This window comes from Rana temporaria, chromosome 3 (assembly GCF_905171775.1).
Source record: "Rana temporaria chromosome 3, aRanTem1.1, whole genome shotgun sequence".
NCBI classification, from domain to species: Eukaryota; Metazoa; Chordata; class Amphibia; order Anura; family Ranidae; genus Rana; species Rana temporaria.
This window is the reverse complement of record NC_053491.1, coordinates 16,945,765-16,972,519: the sequence shown is the minus strand read 5'-3', so window position 1 is coordinate 16,972,519 and position 26,755 is coordinate 16,945,765. Positions and strand designations below refer to the sequence as shown.

The following is a 26,755-nucleotide window of genomic DNA, read 5'->3' as shown; positions in this document are numbered from 1 at the left end:
CTCTCCATGTCAAATCTGTTCTCTCTATGTCGAATAATTTTGGACTAAGTTAGGTTAGGCACATTCAACCACAGGTTTCTATAGACACAGATCGCGATTGTCACCGTCATTTCGAATCTTCTCTCTTATATCGAACTGTTGTTGCAACGAAACAAAAGTAAAGCATTTTTTACGTCAAATCTTTCGTATTTCGGATTCTGCACATTCGTTATCTTAAAATGAACGCGAAAATCCCCTAAATTTAGACGAAAACGAATGCACATGTCTATTTATTTGTGCTCTAATAACTAAAATCCCCTTGTCTCACTAAATCCCAATTTAAACTGGCCACTTGTTTTTGTCAGTCAGTCTATGGCCAAAGCTTGGAGGAGGGAGCAACTTGTCCAATTTGCAGAGGTTATGCATCACATAGACTCATCCCTTGTTAACAAGAAACCAACCAGTATAGCCACAAATAATGTTTTACCATATGGCCTTTATGGATTGCCTACCGCTTGAAAGCGTTACCTCCTTATAGACTTCCAATCCCAAAAAGGGAAGCAACTTGGAGACTTCTGCCACTTACCTTGCTGTTCTCTTTCCTATCCCCTCTCCTGTCTCCCATCTTTGCAACACTTTTTCCATCCCTCCCTTGTTCTCTCCTCTCCTCCCTCCTGTCCTCCATCTCCTCTGTCACCATCTTGTTATATTTTATATGCAAAGTTCAGTATGCAACCATACTCCCTAATCCCAATTCTCAATGCATTCAACCTTTGATATTCTGTAGATCACAAATCTGCCATTTGCCTAGTAGGCAAGCCCACATAGACTTCGCCTGGAGCAATACTTTTTCTTGGCTTCCTTTACATTGCCTGCAGCATTATTTTACAGCTAACAGAATATCATAAAGCTCTGAGAACTCTGAAGTTTACTATCTGTAATGGAGAGATTTATATGATTTTATATGATGTCTTATTGTATACTGGTCATTTGTCACCTAGGTTTATTGCAAGTGAAAAACTTAAGTCGCATATGCATTGAATCTTTTATGCCATGAAATAAATATCTATGGAAAGCCGCCATTTCTCATGAATTTTATTTCTCCTCCAATATTAATGCTTTATGCTGTAATGCATGTGTTTTTTGTTTGTTAAGTTGCACAGAGTTAGGCAGCCCATTCAAAATTAATGGGCTGTAACTCCCCTCAACGCACATAACTTTAGGTCTTACTGCATTTATTTCTGCAGCGCTTCATAACGCAAATCATGTGCTCTTGGGTGCATTCTAGAGGTGTCTTGGGGTGACATTCAAATATATTGCACCAACATGGTGCAAGGTACTGCCACCCATATCGCAATGCGGCAAGTGTGAAATGGCTCTTCCAGTGCCTGGAACGGTCCTTGTAGCTTTGACATAATTCAACATTCTATAAAGTTTTCTGATGAACAGAAGATATGCAATGATAATTATACACTGAAAATCACAAGAAATTGTTTACTCCGTAACCTTTTTACACCATACAGCTCCACCGGCGTATCATGGCTTTCAAGCAGACTCTAAAGCCACAAACACCCCTCATCTTCAAGGCCTATAATCTTCCAGGTGCGTAACCCCAGAAGAATTGCTAGACGCTGCCAACTTACTTAGCTTCCAGTGCCAGAGCAACAACACCAGCAACCATAGGAGCAGAAACCGAAGTCCCGGTGTGATCATCCGCACATCGCTGTCTCAGATCCGTCGTAACCTACCAATTAGAAATTGTTCCAATTAAAATCTCCACATCAGATGAGGAAAAAGTAATCACGTTATACAGCCTTTCTGTAGCAATTATTGTGTTAAATGCGGTTCAGCAGCAAGTAGGAAGACAAGATATCCAACCATCCCCATGGGCTGCCTAAAGAAAGCTAAAGAAATACAGAATTACAAGGGAGTCTATACGGCAGTGTTATTAAATGTGCTTTTAAAACCCAGTTCAAAGCAAAAAAAATAAAAAATAATGAAATTTAAATAGTACATTGTGCAATCAACCTACTCCTTGGTCTTAATTCCAAACACCTTTTCCTATGCCATCCTGCGATGTAATGGATCAAAGTCAGTTTCTTCTATGACCCAAGCTAATATCCATCCTGGGGACAAGACATTTTCCCCGGCTCAATTAACTTTTTGGGCACGGGTCCTCTCATCGTTTCTCCTGCCTCTAGAGCCTATGAGAGCAGACCCAGCCACTGAAAGTTTCGGTTTCACCAGATGATGTCCACATCACATGGTCAGTGAGGTGGACATCCATCCAAAAGAGGTCCACAGGACAACAGGAAGTAAAAAGGAGAAAAAGGATCGTCACATGACAGGGGTTTCAGGTAAGTAAACGAGCAATTGGATAGAGGGGTGGAAGAGGGCTAGGAAAAAAAAGAAGTGGAAGTGAATGGAGGAAAAAGAGGTAGGGGCAGGAAATTTAGAGGACGACAGGAGTAGTGCAGGGGTGGGCAAAGAATGGAGGGGAGAGGGATGGAGACAGGGATGGAGGGGAGAGGGATGGAGACAGGGATGGAAGGGAGAGGGATGGACACAGGGATGGAGGGGAGAGGGATGGAGACAGGGATGGAGGGGAGAGGGATGGAGGGGAGAGGGATGGAGACAGGGATGGAGGGGAGAGGGATGGAGGGGAGAGGGATGGAGGGGAGAGGGGGAGAGAGAGGGATGGAGGGGAGAGGGGGAGAGAGAGGGATGGAGACGGGGGGAGAGAGAGGGACACAGGGATGGAGGGGAGAGGGATGGAGGGGAGAGGGATGGAGACAGGGATGGAGGGGAGAGGGATGGAGGGGAGAGAGATGGAGGGGAGAGAGATGGAGGGGAGAGGGGGAGAGAGAGGGATGGAGGGGAGAGGGGGAGAGAGAGGGATGGAGACGGGGGGAGGGGGAAGAGAGAGGGATGGAGACGGGGGGGAGGGGGGAGAGAGAGGGATGGAGACGGGGGGGAGGGGGGAGAGAGAGGGATGGAGACGGGGGGGGGAGGGGGGAGAGAGAGGGATGGAGACGGGGGGGAGGGGGGAGAGAGAGGGATGGAGACGGGGGGGGAGGGGGGAGAGAGAGGGATGGAGACGGGGGGGAGGGGGGAGAGAGAGGGATGGAGACGGGGGGGAGGGGGGAGAGAGAGGGATGGAGACGGGGGGGGAGGGGGGAGAGAGAGGGATGGAGACGGGGGGGAGGGGGGAGAGAGAGGGATGGAGACGGGGGGGGGGGGGGGAGAGAGAGAGGGATGGAGGCGGGGGGGAGGGGGGAGAGAGAGGATGGAGACGGGGGGGAGGGGGGAGAGAGAGGGATGGAGACGGGGGGGAGGGGGGAGAGAGAGGGATGGAGACGGGGGGGAGGGGGGAGAGAGAGGGATGGAGACGGGGGGAGGGGGGAGAGAGAGGGATGGAGACGGGGGGGAGGGGGGAGAGAGAGGGATGGAGACGGGGGGGAGGGGGGAGAGAGAGGAATGGAGACGGGGGGAGGGGGGAGAGAGAGGGATGGAGACGGGGGGGGGAGAGAGAGGGATGGAGACGGGGGGGGGAGAGAGAGGGATGGAGACGGGGGGGGGAGAGAGAGGGATGGAGACGGGGGGGGAAGAGAGAGGGATGGAGATGGGGGGGAAGAGAGAGGGATGGAGATGGGGGGGGAGAGAGAGGGATGGAGACGGGGGGGAGGGGGGAGAGAGAGGGATGGAGGGGGGGTGGGGGGAGAGAGAGGGATGGAGGGGGGGTGGGGGGAGAGAGAGGGATGGAGACGGGGGGGGAGAGAGAGGGATGGAGACGGGGGGGGAGGGGGGAGAGAGAGGGATGGAGACGGGGGGGGGGAGAGAGAGGGATGGAGACGGGGGGGGGGAGAGAGAGGGATGGAGACGGGGGGGAGAGAGAGGGATGGAGGGGGGGGGAGAGAGAGGGATGGAGACGGGGGGGAGAGAGAGGGATGGAGACGGGGGGGGGAGAGAGAGGGATGGAGACGGGGGGGGAGAGAGGGATGGAGACGGGGGGGGAGAGAGAGGGATGGAGACGGGGGGGGAGAGAGAGGGATGGAGACGGGAGGGGGGAGAGAGAGGGATGGAGAGGGGGGGAGGAGGGGGGAGAGAGAGGGATGGAGACGGGGGGGAGGGGGGAGAGAGAGCGATGGAGACGGGGGGGGGGGGGGGGGAGAGAGCGATGGAGACGGGGGAAGAGAGAGAGCGATGGAGACAGGGGGAGAGAGAGAGCGATGGAGACAGGGGGAGAGAGAGAGCGATGGAGACGGGGGGAGAGAGAGAGCGATGGAGACGGGGGAGAGAGAGCGCGATGGAGACGGGGGGAGAGAGAGAGCGATGGAGACGGGGGGAGAGAGAGAGCGATGGAGACGGGGGGAGAGAGAGAGCGAGGGAGACGGGGGGGAGAGAGAGGAGCGCGATGGAGACGGGGGAGAGAGAGAGCGAATGGAGACGGGGAGAGAGAGAGAGCGATGGAGACGGGGGGAGAGAGAGAGCGAGGGAGACGGGGGAGAGAGGAGCGATGGAGGACGGGGGGAGAGAAGAGAGCGATGGAGACGGGGGGGAGAGAGAGAGCGATGGAGACGGGGGGAGAGAGAGAGCGATGGAGACGGGGGGAGAGAGAGAGCGATGGAGACGGGGGGGGGAGAGAGAGCGATGGAGACGGGGGGAGAGAGAGAGCGATGGAGACGGGGGGGAGAGAGAGAGCGATGGAGACGGGGGGAGAGAGAGAGCGATGGAGACGGGGGAGAGAGAGAGCGATGGAGACAGGGGGAGAGAGGGAGGGATGGAGACGGGGGTGGGAGGGAGGGAGGGATGAAGACGGGAGGGAGGGATGGAGACAGGGGGGGGGGGGGGAGGAATAGACACAGGAGGGAGGGAGGGAGACGGGGGGGGGGGAGGGATGGAAGGTGTTAATATCCCAGAGTTGGTGAGAACTTATGTTCAGAGAAATACGGAGGTTGCAAGAGACAATTATTGTGACAATGCAGTTTTTGTATACAATTTTGTGTTAAAGTAAATCCCCTTTTCATGCCATTCACTGTATTACTAGCCGTGATTTGCGACCATTGTGAACAATCACAGCTAATCAAAACAATACTCACTAGAAATGGTTGCTTATACCAATGAAACTCATTAGTATACCAACAATCATAATGTGTAAAAAAAAAAAAAATCATGATCCCCCTCCCCAGAGTAGTATAGTGTCACTATGGTACAAAAAAAATATTGCTCTGGTCACAGTATGTTAAAAAAAAAAATGTGATATCCATGCTAATGTTGTACTGGTGATTTTTATTTTTTCAAATATTGTTACAAAAAAATTACAAACTAAAAACAAGCTCACCATGCCTCTTAATATCTTGGACTGTCTACTTTTCAAAAAGGGGTAATTTTGGGGATATTTGTACTGTCCTGGAGTTTTCGGGCCTCAAGAAATGAGACAGTACATCAGGATTGATCGATTATTAGTAGGGCTGCGGAAATTAACGATTAATTGTTCGATTAATCGTTAATTTCTTTGATCGACTAAAATTATTTTGATCGACGATCCGCGGAGTGAGCTCCGCGGTCTCGCCCATAGTAAAGGCCGCGGCTTTGGCCTAGCTCCGGAGCCGCGGCCATCTTGGTCCACCCGGCGGCAGCCAAGTAGCGGCGCGCTGACGTCATCATCACCCGCCCGCCTGCTTGTATTATCTTCCCTTGCGCACGTGTCCATCAGCTACTCTGCGGACAGGTCTGTAGGTAAGAGAGGACAACAACCATCCTTTATATTAAAGCATGGGGGCAAATGTGTATGTAAAGCATGGGGGCAAATGTGTATGTAAAGCATGGGGGGCAAATGTGTATGTAAAGCATGGGGGCAAATGTGTATGTAAAGCATGGGGGCAAATGTGTATGTAAAGCATGGGGGCAAATGTGTATGTAAAGCATGGGGGCAAATGTGTATGTAAAGCATGGGGGCAAATGTGTATGTAAAGCATGGGGGCAAATGTGTATGTAAAGCATGGGGGCAAATGTGTATGTAAAGCATGGGGGCAAATGTGTATGTAAAGCATGGGGGCAAATGTGTATGTAAAGCATGGGGGCAAATGTGTATGTAAAGCATGGGGGCAAATGTGTATGTAAAGCATGGGGGCAAATGTGTATGTAAAGCATGGGGGCAAATGTGTATGTAAAGCATGGGGGCAAATGTGTATATTCTTGCAGTATGGGGGCAGATGTGTATATTCTTGCAGTATGGGGGCAGATGTGTATATTCTTGCAGTATGGGGGCAGATCTGTATATTCTTGCAGTATGGGGGCAGAGGTGTATAATCTTACAGCATGGGGGCAAATGTGTATATTCTTGCGTTAATTAATCGAAATTAGTCCATTAATCGATTAAAAAAACAAACGATTAATCAAACACAAAAATTTTAATAAGTAACAGCCCTAATTATTAGATATATATTCCATAGTTTGTGGACTTTTCACCAAACAAACTGAGTAGAATACATTTTGGCTTAAATTTCTGAAGAACGTTTATTTGCAAAATAAAAAAAATAAAAAAAAGTTTTCAAAATGTTCTAAATTTATTTAGCAACAAATAAAAAACTCAGAGGTGATTAAATACCACCAAAATCAATCTGTTTGCATGAAGAAAATTATAAAATGTCATGAGTACAGTGTTGCAGTGTTTGGCAATTTTTTATAAGCCAATAGAGAAAACTATCATCCTTTTCATCATTTGTTGCTAGGTTTTTCAGATTTTCCATCATAATTTTTTTATTATTAATTTATTATTGGGGTAAGGGGTTAGAGTTGAGGTGAGGGTTATTTTTTGTTAGGATGTTAATACTACTAAATGAATAAATGTAAACTAAAGAAACAAAATAAAATAATCATAAATAATACTTAATAATTAATAAAACCGTGGCAAAAACACACAAATCTGCCCAATTTTAGCTACAAAAAAAAAAAAAAGCTCCAGAACTCTTTTGAGCTTCAAGCGACTTGGAGGGGAGATGCGAACCATCTCCGTAGAGAATAATTGATTTTATTTTCTCAAGCTTCAAGCTACAAAACGCTCAGGTGTGAATGGGGCCCAACATTGAAATTCCACTCTTCCACTAGAATTATTTGAGGTCTGCTTTTGAAAAAGGTTTGTCTAGAAACTTAACGAATGCTTGAAAAAAGTAAAGTGAATGAGATTACATTAGGGCCCAGTCAGCATTATTCTTGACATCTCCAAGCCAAAAAAATAAAACAAAAAATAAATAAAATTTTTACAGCTGGAACCTGACAAACATGTGGAATAACAGCAAACATACCATCCCAATCCCTCGGTTCAAGCTACTTATGGAACTCACAGAAATAGAAGTGCACAATGTAATACAGTAGCCAAAAGCTAATTTTGTGAAATTTTACTGGGGGTTAGATACTGTTGCCATATGGTACAAGATACAGTTGCAAGAAAAAGTATGTGAACCCTTTTGGAATGACATGGATTTCTGCACAAATTGGTCATAAGATGTGATCTGATCTTCATCCAAGTCACAACAATAGACAATCACAGTCTGCTTAAACTTATAACACACAAAGAATTAAATGTCACCATGTTTTTTATTGAACACACCATGTAAACATTCACAGTGCAGGTGGAAAAAGTATGTAAACCCCTAGACTAATGACATCTCCAAGGGCTAATTGGAGTGAGGTGTCAGCCAACTGGAGTCCAATCAATGAGATGAGATTGGAGGTGTTGGTTACCCTGCCCTATAAAAAACACACACCAGTTCTGGGTTCGCTTTTCACAAGAAGCATAGCCTGATGTGAATGATGCCTCGCACAAAAAAGCTCTCAGAAGACCTACGATTACGAATTGTTGACTTGCATAAAGCTGGAAAGGGTAATACAGGTGTCTCCAAAAGCCTTGCTGTTCATCAGTCCACTGTAATACAAATTGTCTATAAATGGAGAAAGTTCAGCACTGCTGCTACTCTCCCCAAGAGTGGCCGTCCTGTAAAGATGACTGCAAGAGAACAGCGCAGACTGCTCAATGAGGTGAAGAAGAATCCTAGAGTGTCAGCTAAAGACTTGCAAAAATCTCTGGCATATGCCAACATCCCTGTAAGTGAATCTACGATACGTAAAACACTAAACAAGAATACTGCTTCCCCCAGCCCCCCGTTTTACTTACCTGAGCCCGTTCACCTGCGGCGGTCGCCCCCAACGTCCTCTTTGCCGCTCGGCCTGGTCATTGGCTAGAGTGGGTGGATTGAAAGCAGCGCAGCCATTGGCTCGCGCTGCTGTCAATCACATCCAATGACACGCCGGGCTCGAGTGATACAGTGAGCAGCTATAGCCGCCAGCTTCATCATGGGAGCGTGCCTGCAAGAACTTACAACCATACGAGCTTGCGCGCATGGAGGTTGAAAGTTCTTGCAGGCAGGACCAGAGATAGCCACCAAGGGACCCCAGAAGACGTGGATTGGGGCCACTCTGTGCAAAACGAGCTGCACAGTGGAGGCAAGTATAACATGTTTGTTATTTTTTTTTTATTCTCGTTACAACCCCTTTAAGCACAAGATGTATGTGTGAAACGCGTCTACATTACTTCATGTTGATGTCTTTGGTGTCATCACTGTGAACAATAAAAGGCAATCGGAATCCCTGGATGTGCAGCCATTTTTCTTCTTACTCCCTCCCTTCAGAGACTGGGCCGCAGGGCAGTATTCCAACATAACAACCCCAATCACACCTCCAAGACCACCACTGTCTTGCTAAAGAAGCTGAGAGTAAAGGTGATGGACTGGCCAAGTAGGTCTCCAGACCTAAACCCTATTGATCATCTGTGGGACATAATCACATGGAAGGTGGAGGATGCTCGCCATCAACACTGCACATGCGCGGGATAGAGCGGTGAATGCTGGGACGTCAGCATTCACCGTATCCTGGAAGGACGAGCTGCTGGGCTTCACAGTGCCCACAGTAAAGATGGAAACGTCCATCTTTAGATTTTAAAACATCTAGTTTTCTGGACAAGTGCAATGCTGCGGGCAGAAAAACTGGGAGACACGGGTGCTCATTTCAAGCAGGTAAGAAGCATTGCAAAAAAAAAAAGAAAAAGGAAAACCTGCGGAACCCCCGCTTTAATGCAATCTATGCATTAAGGTGAAAAAACATCTGATACTGCTGGCCCCCCCCGAGCCCCCCTTATACTTACCTGACCCCTCGAAAATCCTGCACGGTCCCGCGATCCTCTTCACCGCTCAGCCTGGCCGTTGATTGGCTAGAGCGGATGGATTGTGAGCAGTGCAGCCATTGGCTGGCGCTGCTGTCAATCACAACCAGTGACGCGGCGCCCCGAGGGGCAGGGCCGAGTGATACAGTGAGCGGCTATGGCCGCTCGCTGTATCACGGGAACGCGCCCGCAATTAGTGACCACCATGCGAGCTCTCTAATTGCGGGGAGGACCAGAGACAGCCGCAGAGGGACCCCAGAAGACGTGGATCGGGGCCACTCTGTGCAAAACGAACTGCACAGTGGAGGCAAGTACGACATGTTTGTTATTTAAAAAAATAAAAATAAATTCCTTTAGTAACGCTTTAAGTTCATCAAAACAAATAAATAAAATTTCTCTTGCTCAAAGTGCACCTGTGCCCTCTAAACTCCGGAAACTCATATCTGGGGGATTAACACTCAAAGTAAGCAAAGCCTAAACCTCCACTTGTATTCACAGCTTCAGCACTTAACTACAAATCCCATGATGCCTAGCTAGGTAGAGCAGTGTACAGATCATAGATAATTTAGATCACCGACACCCATTACGACCCATCTGTGATTAATACACGCTAATGGCTGCACCTGTCTCCGTGCAGCGACGCAGCCTGGGCCCCAGCGCAGTCACACACCGCATGCATCTTTTATAAACAAAGTGCCGTCTCTAAGCATTTCTCCGAGTCTGAAAGCTCTGAGTCCGTGAAAAAAAAAAAAACACCAAACTTCACAGCCCATCCATACAGCACATTTCAAAGGGGTTTACAAAATGCGGCTCTTGTTTCATGAAAGATTTATAAGGTTGTTCAGGTTATTTTGGAGCTCACGCTGAGGTTCTCCTCCCGGGGTGCCTTATAAAATAAACCGGATCATGTTGCATATTAAGTATGCAATTACAGCCCCGAGTTTGACAGTAAAATCTTTCAACTATTTGCGATTCTGCCTTTGCTGTAAAAACTATTAAACTCATGAACTGGAATGGAGAAAGAGGGAGGGAAAAAAAAGAAAATGCATTAAATGGCTGAGTGCTTTCTACTCCTTAATAGATCCGTTATATATGTCGCACGGTTACAAGGTAGACACTTCGATAATTTATCGAGTCATAAATACATCCCTCGCAGAAGTAAGGTTTGAACCTGAAATACCAGGTACATTAATTATCGCCGGCTCTCCGCATCCTTCCGGCCAATTAGTGAAGCAGAGCGCCCCGAGAAGCCGTCCGTTAATATTGAAATGCAAATAATCTAGAAGAGCTTTCCGATGAGTGAGTGGGCAATTCAACGTCAGTCCGGTTCCGGGCGTAGCGAGAGATGGAAGGGGAAAAAAAACTTTTGCAAGTCGTTAATTGAGTGATTAAAGAATAAAATAAAACAAGGAGACTATTCTCGTCTTTTTCTTAATGTCAGCGCTCGTTACCATGCGGCTAGAGCCTCATCACCGCAGACCGCCAGAAGAATCATTTCTAAAGCGTTCCCTCAAAATGAGGATCAGGTCATGTTGGTGACCCGACAGTAATTGATGGAAAGTTTCCCGCAGAAAATAGAGGTTAGTTTAATATTAGTTATTCTTCATACTGAATCAGAGATATTAAAACCAAAATACACATTATATTGTCAAAAGTATTGGGATGTCTGCCTTTACACACACATGGGGCAGATCCTCGTACAGCGGCGCATTTATGCGCCTGGCGTAGCGTATTTAAGATACACTACACCACAACTTTGTTTTTAAATCCACAAATAATCCACGCCGTAAGTTACGGCGGCGTAGTGTATCTTTGGCGGCGTAATGGCGCGGAATTCAAATGGCTGTGATGGGGGCGTGTTTTATGTAAATACGTCATGACCCGACGTAAACAGTTTTTTTTTAGAACTGCACATGCGCCGTCCGTGGGGGTATCCCAGTGCGCATGCTCGAAATTAACCCGGAACAAGCCAATGCTTCCGACGGTGACGTCATTCTACGCAAATCCCTATTCGCGAACAGCTTACGCAAACTACGTAAAAATTTCAAATATCTACGCGGGAAGGATGGCCATACTTAACATCGAGTACGATGTTAAACAGCAGCTTTAACTATACGCCGAAAAAAGCCGAACGCAAACGACGTAAAAAAATGCGCAGGGCGGACGTACGTTCGTGGATCGCCGTAACTAGCCAATTTGCATACTCGACGCGGATTTCGACGGAAACGCCACCTAGCGGCCGCCGAAAAGTTGCAGCTTAGATCCGACGGCGTACTAAGACGTACGCCTGTCGGATCGACCCGAGATGACGTCGTATCTTGTTTTGTGGATACAAAACAAAGATAGGATGCAGGAAATTTAAAATTACGCCGGCGTATCAATAGATACGCCGGCGGAATTCTTTTGTGGATCTGCCCCATGAACTTTAATAGCATGCCAGTCTTGAGCCTCGTACACACGGTACGATTGTTGGCCAACCGAGCGTCTAATTTTTGTCAAAAGGGCGTATGCCAGGATCTTGTCTTGCATACTTATGTAGCGCCTGGCTATTTTCAGAGCCGGTGCTATTGGAAATTTAGGGGAAAGTTCAGAGAAATAGTTAGCTCTGAACTAGTCTAATTGTTTAAATTTGGGGTCTCTGCTCTAGCTTTGGCTGTGCTGACTGTACATGCTGTCGTTGCCGGGGGAGTGAGTACCGCCCGGGACGATAGGTGGCAGCAGTGGAGTCAAGTGCGGTTGGATATTCCCCCCAGCAGCCAATCAGGAAGGGTGATTGCCTCACTGTGCATGCTGGGGAAGGGTATAAAGGGGGCAGACGCCATTCTCCCGGGTTCTTCCTCGTGTGGCATCCACCATTGGGTTAGCCATTCCACGACACCCCCGCAAGTGGCCCTCCTGGCCGGGGTGTGCGTGTGTCGCAGAGTTCCTGGACCACGTTGGCCTGGGGCAATTAATCTGCTGTGCGGGCCCAGTGATCGACTGGGTCCCCAATCTAAAGGGGGTCCTGAGCTGTCAGTCCAATTGGACGAAGCTGACCAATTAGTCTGTCTGAAGGATACCAAGCACAAGGCTGGTGTTCCAGGGAGGGGCCTGTCCATTCATCGGAGGACAAGCCTTGGTTCTGAGAAGCTGGATGTTGGTCGCCTGTCAGTTGCCAATTCGACCAAAACTACCTGAAGGAGATCCGGGTGCTGAATCTACTGAAAGAGGATTCCGGACCATAATTGTCTCCAACCTTTAGGAGGGTCTGTGACAGACTTAATCCTAAATTCGAGTGACACTCTGGCTGCCAGGCTGGTGAGAGAAGCCTGTCCAGATGCACTATACACACTCTGGCTAGAGTGGCAATGTAAAGTTGTCGTTGGAAGCAGGACTGTTTCCCTATCCAGTTATACCTGAATTTGCCATCTTTCATTCCGCTATCCTTTCACCTTCCATTTCTTTCTATCATTTTACCCTGTTGGGTAATAAAAGCACAGAAAAGACACCTGTCGCGTGGACATTCCCTTTACTGCAGCTCTCATCAAGTACCCTAGACGGCGGAGATACAGAGGTAACGTGCCACCCAAAATATACCAGCAGCTCCTTCGGGAGTAGTGCTACACTAACGTTACACAATTGTCGAGCCACAAATACGAATATAGTGATGTACTACAAAGAATTTCAGCTCTTGAGCGGCACCCTTTGGGCTCCTTTTGCCAATTTCGTGTTTGGTGAGCATCGATTCTGAGCATGCGAGTTTGTACTTTCGACTTTTGTGTGACAGATTTGTGTACTGACCATACGAAAATCAGACGTGCAGCTGTTCAACATTGGTTGGCCGAAAGTGAAACAATTGTCAAAAGGAGTGTACCAACGGTAAGATTTTAAGACAATAGTCTGCCAACAATCGTACCGTGTGTACAAGGCATTAGTCCATAGGGTTCACTTAGGGGTGTACTCACTTTTGTTGCCAGCGGTTAAGACATAAATGGCTGTGTGTTGAGATACTTTGAGGGGACAGCAAATTTACACTGTTATACAAGCTGTACACTAACTACTTTACATTGTAGCAAAGTGTAATTTCTTCAGTGTTGTCACATGAAAAGATAGAAGAAAATATTGACAAAAATGTGAGGGGTGTACTTACTTTTGTGAGATACTGTTTATACCATATGTAACGGAATGACCCGTGACACCCAGAGACTCCTGTGCCAGCGTCACTAATGACTCTTGGGTCTAGGGTCACCCTATGCCCCTTTTGGGCATAGGGTGACTAATAACTGATAATTCATGTTTTGCAGGATATCTTGGAATATTACAAGTTTTTAAAGTCTGACTCCAAATAGAGTGTTTTCATTCAATGGGGGGATACATGCTTTTGAGGTGTTAACTGCGTCTGCTACTAGACATTCCATTGTGAGATGCTAATTAAGTCTGTAAAGGTCAGATGTCTAGCTTTTAGGTGTTAATTCAGCCTGGTTCCTAAGACCCTTCATTATGTATGCCAATACGGTTTTGTGTGTGGAATGTACTTGTCAACTGTAGTAATTAGGTCATTTTAATTATGTCAGATCGGTGCCAAAAAGTCTGACATAGCAATGTGTATTATGCAGGTGAATCGCAGTTGACCTCAACCCAACACCTTTGGGGTGAATTAGAGCGGAGACTGTGAGACAGGCCTTCTTGCCCAACATCAGTGCCTGACCTCACAAATACGCCTCTTGAAGAATAGTCAAACCTTCAAATAAACACTCCTAAACCTTGTGGACAGCCTTCCCAGAAGAGTTGAAGCCGTTATAGCTGCAAAGGGTGGGCCAACTCAATATTGAACCCTACAGACTAAGGCTGGGATGCCATTAAAGTTCATGTGCGTGTAAAGGAGGGCGTCACAATACTTTTGACAACATAGTGTATATAATTTGAAGCTTCTTTTTGTGAACTTCAAGCAGCAAAATAGGATTGCTATGAATTGCAGATCTACCGGTGTAACCACCAACGGGAAAACCGAATGACACAAATTTCACAGATAACCTGACACTAGCATGGAAAAGAACCGCTCATCCATTATACTGGAATTGGGGTGAGCAGCATTGAAAAATATACTTTTAGCCAGTTGAGTATAAGTGCACATGTTTAACTGCATAAAATGCAGATCAAGTTTGCAATGAAACGGCATAACTTCTTCAAAACCGAATCCACCTGATAAATAATTTTTTTTTTCCTGAGAATGTAAAACAGACCAAGGAACACTTGGAAACTCTTATCACAGCAGGAGGAGTGACAGGAGGGCCAAACGAACAATTTACAAACCCTACAGGATTTCACTACAGAGACCATTAAATGAACTAATGGCATAGTGAGCACCGATGAGGCCTTGAGCATTGACACTTGGCTCATGCGGGGGGCCAGGTTAGCATTTGGAGCTCTTGGATACAAATGTTCAATAAAATGTTATAGTTTTTTTTTTAAGCCGCATTTTTTAAAGATAGTTTCCAGATGCTAATTCTGCTCTGTGCCAATATTTAGGCCGCTTACAGGCTAGTATTTAGGTTCAGGTATGAAGCTAGCGAAGCCATGATCATATACAGTTCAAACACTTATAACAGTCGTTTTTTTAAAGCAGAAAGCAATTTAACATGGGAAACGTTTTCCTGCACAGCTAAACAAATCTTGAGACAGGAGGTGGATGTGGTGGCAGAGCTCCTGCGACAGAAACTCTGGTGGCCGAGCTCCTGCGACAGAAACTCTGGTGGCCGAGCTCCTGCGACAGAAACTCTGGTGGCCGAGCTCCTGCGACAGAAACTCTGGTGGCCGAGCTCCTGCGACAGAAACTCTGGTGGCCGAGCTCCTGCGACAGAAACTCTGGTGGCCGAGCTCCTGCGACAGAAACTCTGGTGGCGGAACCTTTAAGTGAAGCTCCCTACTATGAAAACCTGGAAGTGGAGCTCCATTGCTTCAAAATCCTGGGAGCAGCACACCTAAACTAGAAAACCTGGTAGTGGAGCTCTTACAGTGGGAAACTTGATCCTTTAGCTTCCACAAATATGGTTACTGGCATTCCCACAATGGAAAACTCAATCCTGGAGCTTCCGCAATAGAAAACCCAGGTATTGGAGTTCCCACAGCGGAAAACCTGGCTACAAGAGCTCCCGCAGTGGAAAACCCAATCTTGGAGCTTCCACAATGGAAAACCTGGCTACAGGAGCTCCCGCAGTGGAAAACCCAATCTTGGAGCTTCCACAATGGAAAACCTGGCTACAGGAGCTCCCGCAATGGAAAACCCAATCCTGAAGATTCCACAATGGAAAACCTGGCTACATGAGCCCTTACAATGGAAAAACCCAATCCTGGAGCTTTCACAATGGAAAACCTGGCTACAGGAGCTCCCACAATGGAAAAGCCAATCCAGGAGCTTCCACAATGGAAAACCCTGCTACAAGAGCTCCCGCAATTGAAGACCCAATCCTCAAGCTTCCACAATGGAAAATCTGGCTACAAGAGCTCCCGCAATTGAAGACCCAATCCTCAAGCTTGCACAATGGAAAATCTGGCTACAGGACGTCCCGCAATTGAAAACCCAATCCTGGAGCTTCCACAATAGAAAACCTGTCTACTGGCGTTCCCACAATGGAAAACTCAATCCTTGAGCCCCTACAATAGAAAACCCAGGAGATGAAGTTCCCACAACGGAAAACCTGGCTACAGGAGCTCCCACAATGGAAAACACAATCCTGGAGCTTCCACAATGGAAAACCTGGCTACAGGGGCTCCCGCCAATGGAAAAAGCCAATCCTGGAGCTTCCACAATGGAACACTTTGCTACAGGAGCTCCTGCAATTGAAAACCCAATCCTCAAGCTTCCACAATGGAAAATCTGGCTACAGGACCTTCCACTATTGAAAACCCAATCCTGGAGCTTCCACAACGGAAAACCTGTCTACTGGCATTCCCACAATGGAAAACTCAATCCTGGAGCTCCCGCAATAGAAAACCCAGGTATTGGAGTTCCCACAGCGGAAAACCTGGCTACAGGAGCTCCCGCTGTGGAAAACCCAATCTTGGAGCTTCCACAATGGAAAACTTTGCTACAGGAGCTCCTGCAATTGAAAACCCAATCCTCAAGCTTCCACAATGGAAAATCTGGCTACAGGACCTCCCGCGATTGAAACACCAATCCTGGAGCTTCCACAACGGAAAACCTGTCTACTGGCATTCCCACAATGGAAAACTCAATCCTGGAGCTCCCGCAATAGAAAACCCAGGTAATTGAGTTCCCACAACAACAGGAAACCTGGCTACAGAAGCTCCCACAATTGAAAACCCAATACTGGAGCTTCCACAATGAAAAACCCAGGCAATAGAGTTCCTACAACGAAAAACCTGGTAGTGGAGCTCCCACCATGAAAAACCCAGGTTTTGGAGCCCAATATAAAGAATCCATTCTATGTTTTTCAATGGACTGACTTGACTACAAGTAATGTAAAATAGCAGGACAAGAGTTTTTAGGCCTCCAAGGGGGCTGTGGATAAGACCCTCTAGAGTTGCTACAGGGAAAGCTTAAGAACAGTAGCACTCTTCTATAAAATAAGTCATTTGATTCACCAGACACTTAAAAACAAATATACTGATAATATTCATTACTGCCAACCAAGAAATTTAGATAGAAACTGGAGAACCTGGAAGAAGGCAATGAAAACAAAGAACTGTTCGAGGCAAAACTCTGCTCAGCAATAAAACCAAAGCTAGTACAAGTTATAAGGCAGCAGACTAACGAAATTCCCTGCGCAACCACAGTCAACAAATGCAACCATTACAGTTTGACAAAAGACCGTTTGCACTAAACCTTTTCTTTTTTCAACCCCCAAATTAAAATTTTTATTTAAGAATAGCAAACCCTCATAAAACAGTTCAGTTACAGAAACATGAATTGGCTAGAAATCGGTAGAAATGAAAAAATACCGTACATCAACTTGTGTGTTTTTTTCTGTATTGCCTTTACAGCAGGAACAGCTCAGAGTCAGAACCAGCACTACATTTGTGGGTTTCATAATGCGATCTGACAAATCTGTATATGTAGAATAGAATATATCCCAAGGCCAAACTGACTCAAAGCCTAAATATAGTGGTAGTGGAAGACCAGTCCCTGTAAGGTCCCAGGGTACACGCATTGTGTACCCTGGGACCTGGTCAGATTCAATTTATCCAGAAAAATCCCATGACAACCAGATGTAAAGGTAAAGATTAATTTGCATTATAGCTTTAGAAAACCTTGAATGAACATTTTGCAGCAATCTTCATTGTATTCAGGGCCGGATTCCAGACAAGGCCAACAAGGCCAGGCCTCGGGGCGGCAGTGGGTGCAGGGGCGGCACTGTGGCTGAGAGGAGAGAAAACTGAGGGAAGAGGAGATGTGATGGTTCTCAATGTAATTTTTGGCAGCAACCCCCCCCCCACTTTTCAGTGTCCCCCCTGTAATGCACAGGTGGGGGCGGCATTAAAGGACCCGGCCTTGGGGCGGCAAAGGGGAGTAAATCCAGCCCTGATTGTATTCCCCTTTTTTTTCACACTGTTAAATACCCAAACATTTTCAACTTCTTGTCATACTACATATTATCAGTGAGACTTCCTCAGGAAATAAAGTGACCACTTGTCTCCAATCTTACATAGAATAGAGCATATGGGCAGTCAAGCCATAGGCCTGGGCACACCCTAATCACCCTGTGTGGTGCAGATTCCCAGTTCAATCCCCTGATATTTCACCAATGCCTCCTAATGGGGCTCCTAAAGAATTTGCAAAAACATTAAAAAAATAAAAAATATTAAAATACTGTAATACAAATAAAAACTGACACCATCCACACCATCAGTGTGGGTATATATATATATATATATATATATATATATATATATATATATATATATATATATATATATATTATATATATATAGCTTTTTTTCAACGGGAATACGTGGGAACGCAGTTCCCGGCACCTTCTGAACTGACTGTATGTAATAGCTGGGGATGCTGTACGAGGCAAATGAAGTTATCCTGGGCAGGACAACTTTTTTTTTGCCAGTATCCATTCCTCTTGTAGGAACCAGTACAACCCAACAGTATATGACTTCTTGTGTCCCTCAATGAATGAGGGGGGAAAAACAAAAAAACATGTTCCCATTTTAATCAACTGAAAGAACAGCTCTCATAGAAAAACACTTTAGTGTGTAGCCCTAGTACCGCAATTTGTATAATATAACTTAAGATTCCTCATGAAGCATTAGCATTATTCACTTACTATCTTCCTCTCGTAGAAGGCTCCACTGCTGTACGTTGTAGCAAGGGTGGAGGCACACTCTTCCAAGTACCAAGGCTTGTAACCATTCTCTGTGGTGCTGCTAATGGAAATGGTGTAGACACTGTTGGTATACCCATCACAGGAGCAGTAATCTCCTTCTCTACCACCGTTACCGGATGCCCAGACAAAGATCGAACCAAGCCCTTTACGACCCTAAAAACAAAAACGAAAAAAAAAAATACGGCATTAAGCTTTTAGAACTATTTACTTACAGCAGAACTAGTCTCATGGCATGGCCCATGGAAAAGAAGGAAAAGGATCTACTGCAAAGCTCCTATTAGGGGCACAAAAACAAAAATTGTCTCAACCCGGAAGCCATAGACAACAATGCACATATCCCCATAAATAGGAGTGATGTTCTATAAAAGTACATTTTCTCATGGTTGTTTCTCGGAAAAATAATTAGCAATGTAAAATTCAGTAATTTCTATTAAATAGAAATTACACAAAACAGATACACACACACACCTATGAGGTCTATGATAGAGATATACATGTATTTGAGAAAATGATTATATATGTATATGTATGTATATATATATATATATATATATATATATATATATATATATATATACACATATACATACACACACACACACACATATATATATATACACACACACACACCGTATTTATCTGCGTATACCGTGCACTTGTTTCCCCTTAAAATCAGGGGGAAATCGTGGGTGCGCGATATACGCCGATCCCCGCTGTCTCCGACATTGTCCGAGCCGAGTGTACTGCGCACTCGGCTAGGCTCGGCTCCGCCCGCAGCCACGCGAGAGGAGCCGAGTGCACAGGAAATCCGGCTCTGCACAGCGCGCCAAATTCAAACACATGACGCTGCAACCCCCCGCAGACGGACACCCACAAGACTCGACGGACCCCGCCGCAGACGGACACCCACAAGGCTCGACGGACCCCACGCAAGGCCGCAGACGGACGCCGGGCAAGACAGCAGACGGACGTCGACAAGGCTGGACGGACCCCGCGCAAGGCCGCAGATGGACGCCGGACAAGACATCCAAAATTTAAGTTTTTTCCCTAAACTTTCCTTCTCAGCTTGGGGTGCGCGCTATACGCCGGCGCGCAGTATATGCCGATAAATACGGTAACTGATACTTTTTGTTGGTCTATCACATAAAATCCCAATAAAATACATTTATGTTTTTGGTTGTAACATGACAATGTGAATTTTTTTACGGGTCACAGTATATCAACATTATATTTGACAGTTCTGGTTTCACTATAACATGTTCCGTAGTAATTGCGTATCCTTCCTCTACATACAAATTTTTGTTATGCTTTAGAAGTCATCTCCACAGCAAAACCATTAATAAAGGACGCACATATGGAGATATTGAAGTCCGCCAATTCTGAGCCAGGACAATCCAGCCCTGACAGCGCTGGACATTCACCAGTCCCACACAGCTGTGACAGCGCCCTCCACTGGGAATATTTGGATGACTTCTCTAGTACTTAGGCTTGTAGCCAGGACGGGCACCTCCCCTCCGTGCCTTATCACATTTACAGAGCATGTGTCCAATGTGTCAGCTGCACTCACACCCTGACCACAAGGACCCGTGTCATAGAAAATCTTGTTTCATGACATCATACCACAACAGGAGGAGGAGGACGACCAGGACGTCGGAAATTCTTACGGCACACAATATAAATATATTTTTTTTGTGTTTCGCATCTAAACCCGACCACTGTGTAACGCTGAGCTGACAAATGTTGACAAGCCCTCCAACTTTTTAGGTCAAGTATTTAGAAGAGATTTCATAATGAAATCGCATTGGAGAATACACAGACGGCAAAGAATAAAACTAACACGTAGAGAAAAAGAATACGAACATGAAATTGTAATACACGATATAGGGGCTGATTTACTAAATCTAGAGCGTGTAAAATCTGGTGCAGCTCTAAATAGTAACCAGCGCCGCCATCAGGGGGGTACAGGCAGTACACCTGTAAGGGGCCCGGATTGGCAAACCCCATTTAAAAAAAAAAAAACATTTTTTTTAGGGGCCTGAAGGTCCCCCAGGGCCCCGGATGGCAACCCCCCCCCCTTTTTTTATTTATTTTTTATAAAAAATATATATTTTTTTTAACCACTTCGTTACCGGGCCTATTTTGGCACTGTTCTCCTTTATGTAAAAATCAAAATTTTTTTGCTAGAAAATTAATCAGAACCCCCAAACATTATATATATTTTTTTAGCAGACACCCTAGGGAATAAAATGGCGGTCATTGCAACTTTTTTTCTCGCACGGTATTTGCGCAATAATTTTTCAAACGCTTCATTAATTAAAAAATAACAAAACAGTAAAGTTAGCCCAATTTTTTTGTATAATGTGAAAGACGATGTTACGCCGAGTAAATAGATACCTAACATGTCACGCTTTAAAATTGCGCACACTCATGGAATGGTGCCAAACTTCGGTACTTAAAAATCTCCATAGGCGACGCTTTCAATTTTTTTACAGGTTACTATTTTTGAGTTACAGAGTAGCTCTAGTGATAGAATTGTTGCACACGCTCTAACGCACGCGATGATACCTATCATGTGGGGTTTGAACGGTGTTTACATATGTGGGCGGGACTTGCATGCGCGTTCGCTTCTGCACGAGAGCGACCGGGACAGGGGCGTTTTAAATTTTTTTTTTTATTATTTTATTTTATTACTTCATTTTTTTATTTTTACACTTTTTTTTGTCATTTTTTTTTTTGATCACTTTTATTCCTATTACAAGGAATGTACACATCCCTTGTAATAGGAATCACTGTGACAGGTCCTCTTTATGGAGAGATGTGGGGTCAATAAGACCCCACATCTCTCCTACAGGCTTACAAGCATGAAATCGGTGAAAAACATTTCACCGATTACATGCCGACAGCCGCGATTGCGGCTTTGTTTACTTCCGGGTACCGGGCGTGACGTCATAACGTCGCGCCCGGCCCTCCGACGGTCATAGAGATGACTGTGACCGTCTGGTCACCAGTCATCTCTATGGTTCAACAACGCGCGCCGGCCGATTCGCTCTCTGGGCCCCCGATGGCACGGGAGAGCCCGGAGAAGCACCGGATGGCGGCGGGAGGGGGGGGATGTCCCCTCCCGCTGCCTAGAGGAACGATCAAGCGGCGGAACCGCCGGCTTTGATCATTCTTCTGGTGCACAGAATCGCCGGCTGAAGACAGAGATATCTGAATGATGCCTGCAGCTGCAGGCATCACCACTCAAAGTCCAGGACGTCCTACGGATCTGAAGTGGTTAATATATTATTTTATTTTTCATTAAAGGGACAATTTTTTTTTTTTTTTTAGGTGTCCGGAGGTCCCCAGGGGCCCGGAGATCCCCAGGGCCCCGGACGACAACCTCCCCTATTTTTTTATAAAAATATTTTATTTCTTTTTTTTATTTTTATATATATATATATTTTTTTTTTTATATATATATTTTTATTTCTTTTTTTTTTATCAAAGGGCCCAGAGGTTTCTTTTTTTTTTTTTTTAAAGGGCCCAGAGGTCCCCAGATGGCAACGCCCCTTTTTAAAAAAATATATATATATTTATTTATTTTTATTAAAGGGGCCAAAGGACCCCCCCGCTTCTGAATTTGCGGCAGCCCCCCCCGCTTCTCAATTTCAGGCGGCAGCACCCCCCCCCCCCGGTTCTCTGCTCCAGGAGGGCCCATGCCTGAAGCTGTGTAAGGGGCCCCATAATTCCTGATGGCGGCCCTGATAGTAACCAATCAGCTTCCAGGTTTTATTGACATTGAACAAGCTGAAGTTAGAAGCCGATTGTTTTTTATGCAGAGCTGCACCAGTTTTTGCACACTCTAGTTTTAGGAAATTAACCCCATAGTATAATCACCAAAGCAAAAATGTATTCTATTGCAATTGCTTACCAGTTCTTAGATGTGGTGCCTGCATTTATTTTAGGCGTTTTCCCTTTATTATCACCTGGTGATCCAGCCTGCTAGGCTGGTCATAGATGGTGCAAATTCGCACAGTTCCCCCATCAACAAAGACAGTGCCGACAGGGGGATCCCTCCTGCCAAGCCATTGACTTCTCCCGGCGAGGTATTAATGGGGGGGGGGGGGGGGGTTGGGGGAGAGGTCAAGGGAAACCGTTCCCGCTGGGAGAAGACAGTGATTATCGCTGGCGGCTATAGCAGCCACTTGCGATAATCGCAAATTAAGCAGCCTGGTTGTACACAAGTTGATCGATCAACTTGGTACATTCAGCCTGCCCATTAATGGTTTGAATTCGAACCGTGTATAGCCAAGCCCTATATTTCAACTTTCTTTAAAAGACCAAGCTGTCTGGCAAACTATTTACTGCTGACAGATGCTTACAATAGTCAGTTTTTACACACAAATATAAAATATTTATCCCAAAAGCAGCAGTGGTTGGTGCTCGATCAGTTGGGGGGGTCTGGGGGGAGGACAGCAGACGGACCTGACCACGGACTCCCCCGCCCCCCCCCAATCCCTCCTGGCTGCCGGCTCTCTGCTATCTCAGCCCTGTAGAAGAAAACTCAAGTGGGACTTGAAATATGCATCTAATAGCAATCAGATTTTTATTTTTTAAGATTTGCATATTGTTTATTACAAAAAAAGTCTTAAACAAGTCCTACAGAACAATCTTCACACGTAATATTAAAATGACATTGCGCATATCAACAGGCCCGGATTTACTCCCTTTGCCTAGTGTTGAGCGGAATACGCCATATTCGATTTCGCGATATATCACGAATATATAGACGAATATGCGTGAAATATTCGCTAAAATCGAATATTCGTGATATTTTATAAAAAAAAAAAAAAAATTTGCGAAATTTTGCTAATGCGAAATTGATTGCGAAATTTTGACAACTGTGGTAGGAGAACTCTGATTGGCTCTGATGCAAAAGAAGGGCGGAGAAAGTATTCGCGAATATTCGTAAATCGAATATTGGTGATATTTTATCGAAATTTCGCTAATGCGAATGCGAAATTGATTGCGAGATTTTGACAACTCTGATTGGCTCTGATGCAAAAGAAGGGCGGAGAAAGTATTCGCGAATATTCGGAAATCGAATATTGGTGATATTTTATCGAAATTTCGCTAATGCGAATGCGAAATTGATTGCGAGATTTTGACAACTGTGGTAGGAGAACTCCGATTGGCTCTGATGCAAAAGAAGGGCGGAGAAAGTATTCGCGAATATTCGGAAATCGAATATTCGCGATTGCGAATATTCGGCAACATAAAAGGATCGCCTCAGCTTAGCTACTCGGCCCAGGGTCTCTAATCATACCAGCAATGCTTTTAGACGTCGATAGGATGTGATCTGTTTTAAAAATAAATTTGAAAAAATACGAATATTCGGAATAGCGAATTTTGGCCGCGAAATTCGAGTTATTCGCGAATATTCGAATATGCCATATTCGTAACGAATATTCGAAATGCGAATATTCGTGAGCAACACTACCTTTGCCGCCCCAAGGCCGTGCACGTCCTTCAATCCCGCCACACACACCATCACATAGGGGGCTTCTGAGCATATATAAATGGATAGAGAGATATAATCTGAAAATGGATCAATCCTGATGTACTGGTGGCCTATAATTTCTTGGGACCCTAAAATGCCAGGTCAGTACAAATACCCCCCCTCCCTCAAATGACCGTTTTCTGGAAAGTAGACAGTCCAAAGTATTTAGTAAGAGGCATTGCACATTTTTTTGAAGTTGTAATTTTTGGTAATCATTTTTGAGAAAATTAAGAAATTAAATGTGTTTTTTTCCTTTACATACTGTCACCAGTGCAGTACAGCGGCGTCATTTGACTGGTGTGGCGGTGATCAGGGACACCGACTGGTGACCGTATGTATAAAAAAAAAAAAAAAAGTGTAAACTTTTTTTTTTACATACTGTTAGAGTAGTCCAGTGTCACCACAGCGACACTGTACTATACTCGAGGGGAATTTTTGTTTTTGTGATGGGCCCAGATACCATGTGATCACTGGTGACCAATCACAGATCGTAAACAGTGATGTCATGAATGGATTACAGCCCGATATCAAGCACTGCAATATATTTGCCCAGGGAGTGCATGCAGTGCTCATGAGCGGGGTGATGTACCGGTACATGGCGGTGCCTGCTCAAGCCACCAGCCAGAAAAAAAAATTACTGTTGGAGGGCAGAAAGTGGTTAAAGCGGAGTTCCACACAAAAATAGAACTTCCGCTTTTTGGAATCCTCCCCTCCTCCGGTGTCACATTTGGCACTTTTTAGGGGGAAGGGAGGAGAAGATACCCGTCTAATACAGGTATTTTGCTCCCCTTCCGGGCCATAGATAGCAAAGCCACCCGTCCGGCACCTCCCCCCACCTCTCGCTGTCTTCTGGGAGACACACGGGTGCCAGAAGACAGCATGGACCAGTGGGGTTGCGCATGCGCAAGTAGGGAACCAGGCTGTGAAGCCGCAAGGCTTAACTTCCTGATTCCCCCATCGAAGATGGCGGCGCCAACACTCGAGGAACAGATTGGCTTTGGGTCTTGTAACGGAATGCCCCATGACACCCAAAGACTTTTGAAGGATGGGGGGTACTCCTGTGCCAGCGTCACTAATGACTCTTGGGTCTAGGGTCACCCTGTGCCCCTTTTGGGCATAGGGTGACTGATAACTGATAATTCATATTGCAGAATATCTTGAGATATAACAAGTGGTTATTCTGACCCCACCAGGTCAGTGGAGTGTTTTCATTTAATGTGAGGACACATGCTTTTGAGGTGTTAATTGGGGCTGCTCCTAAACATTCCATTGTGAGATGCCAATTCAGTCCGTAAAGGTCAGATGTCTCCTTTCAGGAGTAGGGAATTAGCATGTCAATTATGTTTAGTAAAGGAATGTGTTTTGTGTAACAGGTGAGGGGAACTTGTCAAGCTGTAATAATTACCTCCTCTAATTGCGGAGACGGGACGTCTGGGGGATGACGAATAATTAACTCAACTGAATGTCATGGTCTAAGAGAAGGTGTATTGAAGCCCCCCCATTGTGTGATGTGTGGGTGGAGAGTTCCTTTGATTACTGTAACATGCTTGTACTGTATATAAGAAAGCTAAGATACTATTAAAAGTGTTCATACATTTTGAAACCAGTAACAGAGTGTATGTCTCGTTATTCTGGGAAATGGGATGGATCGTGTCTGATGTCTGTCGGACTGTCGGATAAGCGGTCGTGGTTGATGGAAGGGAAATCGTAAACAGTGGTGACCGTTACAGGTGTCGACATCGCAGGCGCCCTGGACAGGCAAGTATCCTTATTTTAAAAGTCAGCAGCTGCCGTATTTGTAGCTGCTGACTTAAAAGAAAAAAAAAAAGAAAAAATTTGGTGGAACTCTGCTTTAAGGTATCAGATCCAGCTTTCTGCTTGAACACAAAGGCACCAAAACGAATACAAAATATGTTGGGTTCATCACCTTTTTAATGCCTTCTTCAAAGGCTTTTTTGGCCAGAGGACCAGGCCCATCCACAGTTTTCCCATCATCATCGGGGCCCCAGCTTGCACTGTAGATGTCAATGTAGTCAGGTCGGATGCCAAGGGACTTTGCTTCAACAACATCCGTTACGTCCCCATCTAGCATGCGAATTCCTGAAAAAAGGTAAAAATAAGAAAAATGTTAATTTACAAAAGGAGGGGACAACACTGACCTACGGTCAAGTGGCAATGAATTTAAGTAGCCAACACGATTTGAGACAAAGATCAAGTGAAGTGTCAGCAATATACGAGCAAAGCCCATATGGTTACACTTCCAATGACAAGAGATCGCTTTCACTACTACGCTGAAGCTAAAGCTCAAAAGTAACAACTTGTGAAATTTTAGACGCGGCCTCTCCAGACCACAAAACCACAATGTTTTTGACTGTAAGAGCCAAGGATCTCTGTTAAATTTGTACCGAAAACAGATATTTGCAGTTTTCTTATAACAAGCCTAGCACCTCTCTGCATACAAATAGCAAGACCTTTCAATTTAAAATTACGAGGGCAGACAATTAAGCAGTTTCTACTCATTTCGCCGTTCAGTGCGCGCTTGCTTGGTCACTGGAGAAACCTCTCAGTGATACTTCAATCATCCAACCACAAAACCACTCTGTTTTCTTGCGCATACCAACAGATTTTATAGCCTCGCTGCTATGTCTAAATGTCATGTATCGCTACGCATGCATTTCT

The 26,755-nt window shown here is 45.6% G+C and overlaps 1 protein-coding gene across 2 annotated transcripts in view; it reads right to left on the bottom strand.

The window, feature by feature from the left end:
- The window catches only part of PCSK6 (proprotein convertase subtilisin/kexin type 6), a 314,800-nt gene that overhangs the window by 89,195 nt on the left and 198,850 nt on the right, over positions 1–26,755 (bottom strand). For both annotated transcript variants that reach the window (XM_040342313.1, XM_040342314.1), the window contains exons 7-9: positions 26,004–26,176; positions 18,475–18,687; positions 1,623–1,723 (exon numbers count right to left, since the gene is read on the bottom strand). In XM_040342313.1, coding sequence (XP_040198247.1) covers positions 1,623–1,723; positions 18,475–18,687; positions 26,004–26,176 — 487 coding nt within the window. The remainder of the gene's footprint in view (positions 1–1,622; positions 1,724–18,474; positions 18,688–26,003; positions 26,177–26,755) is intronic.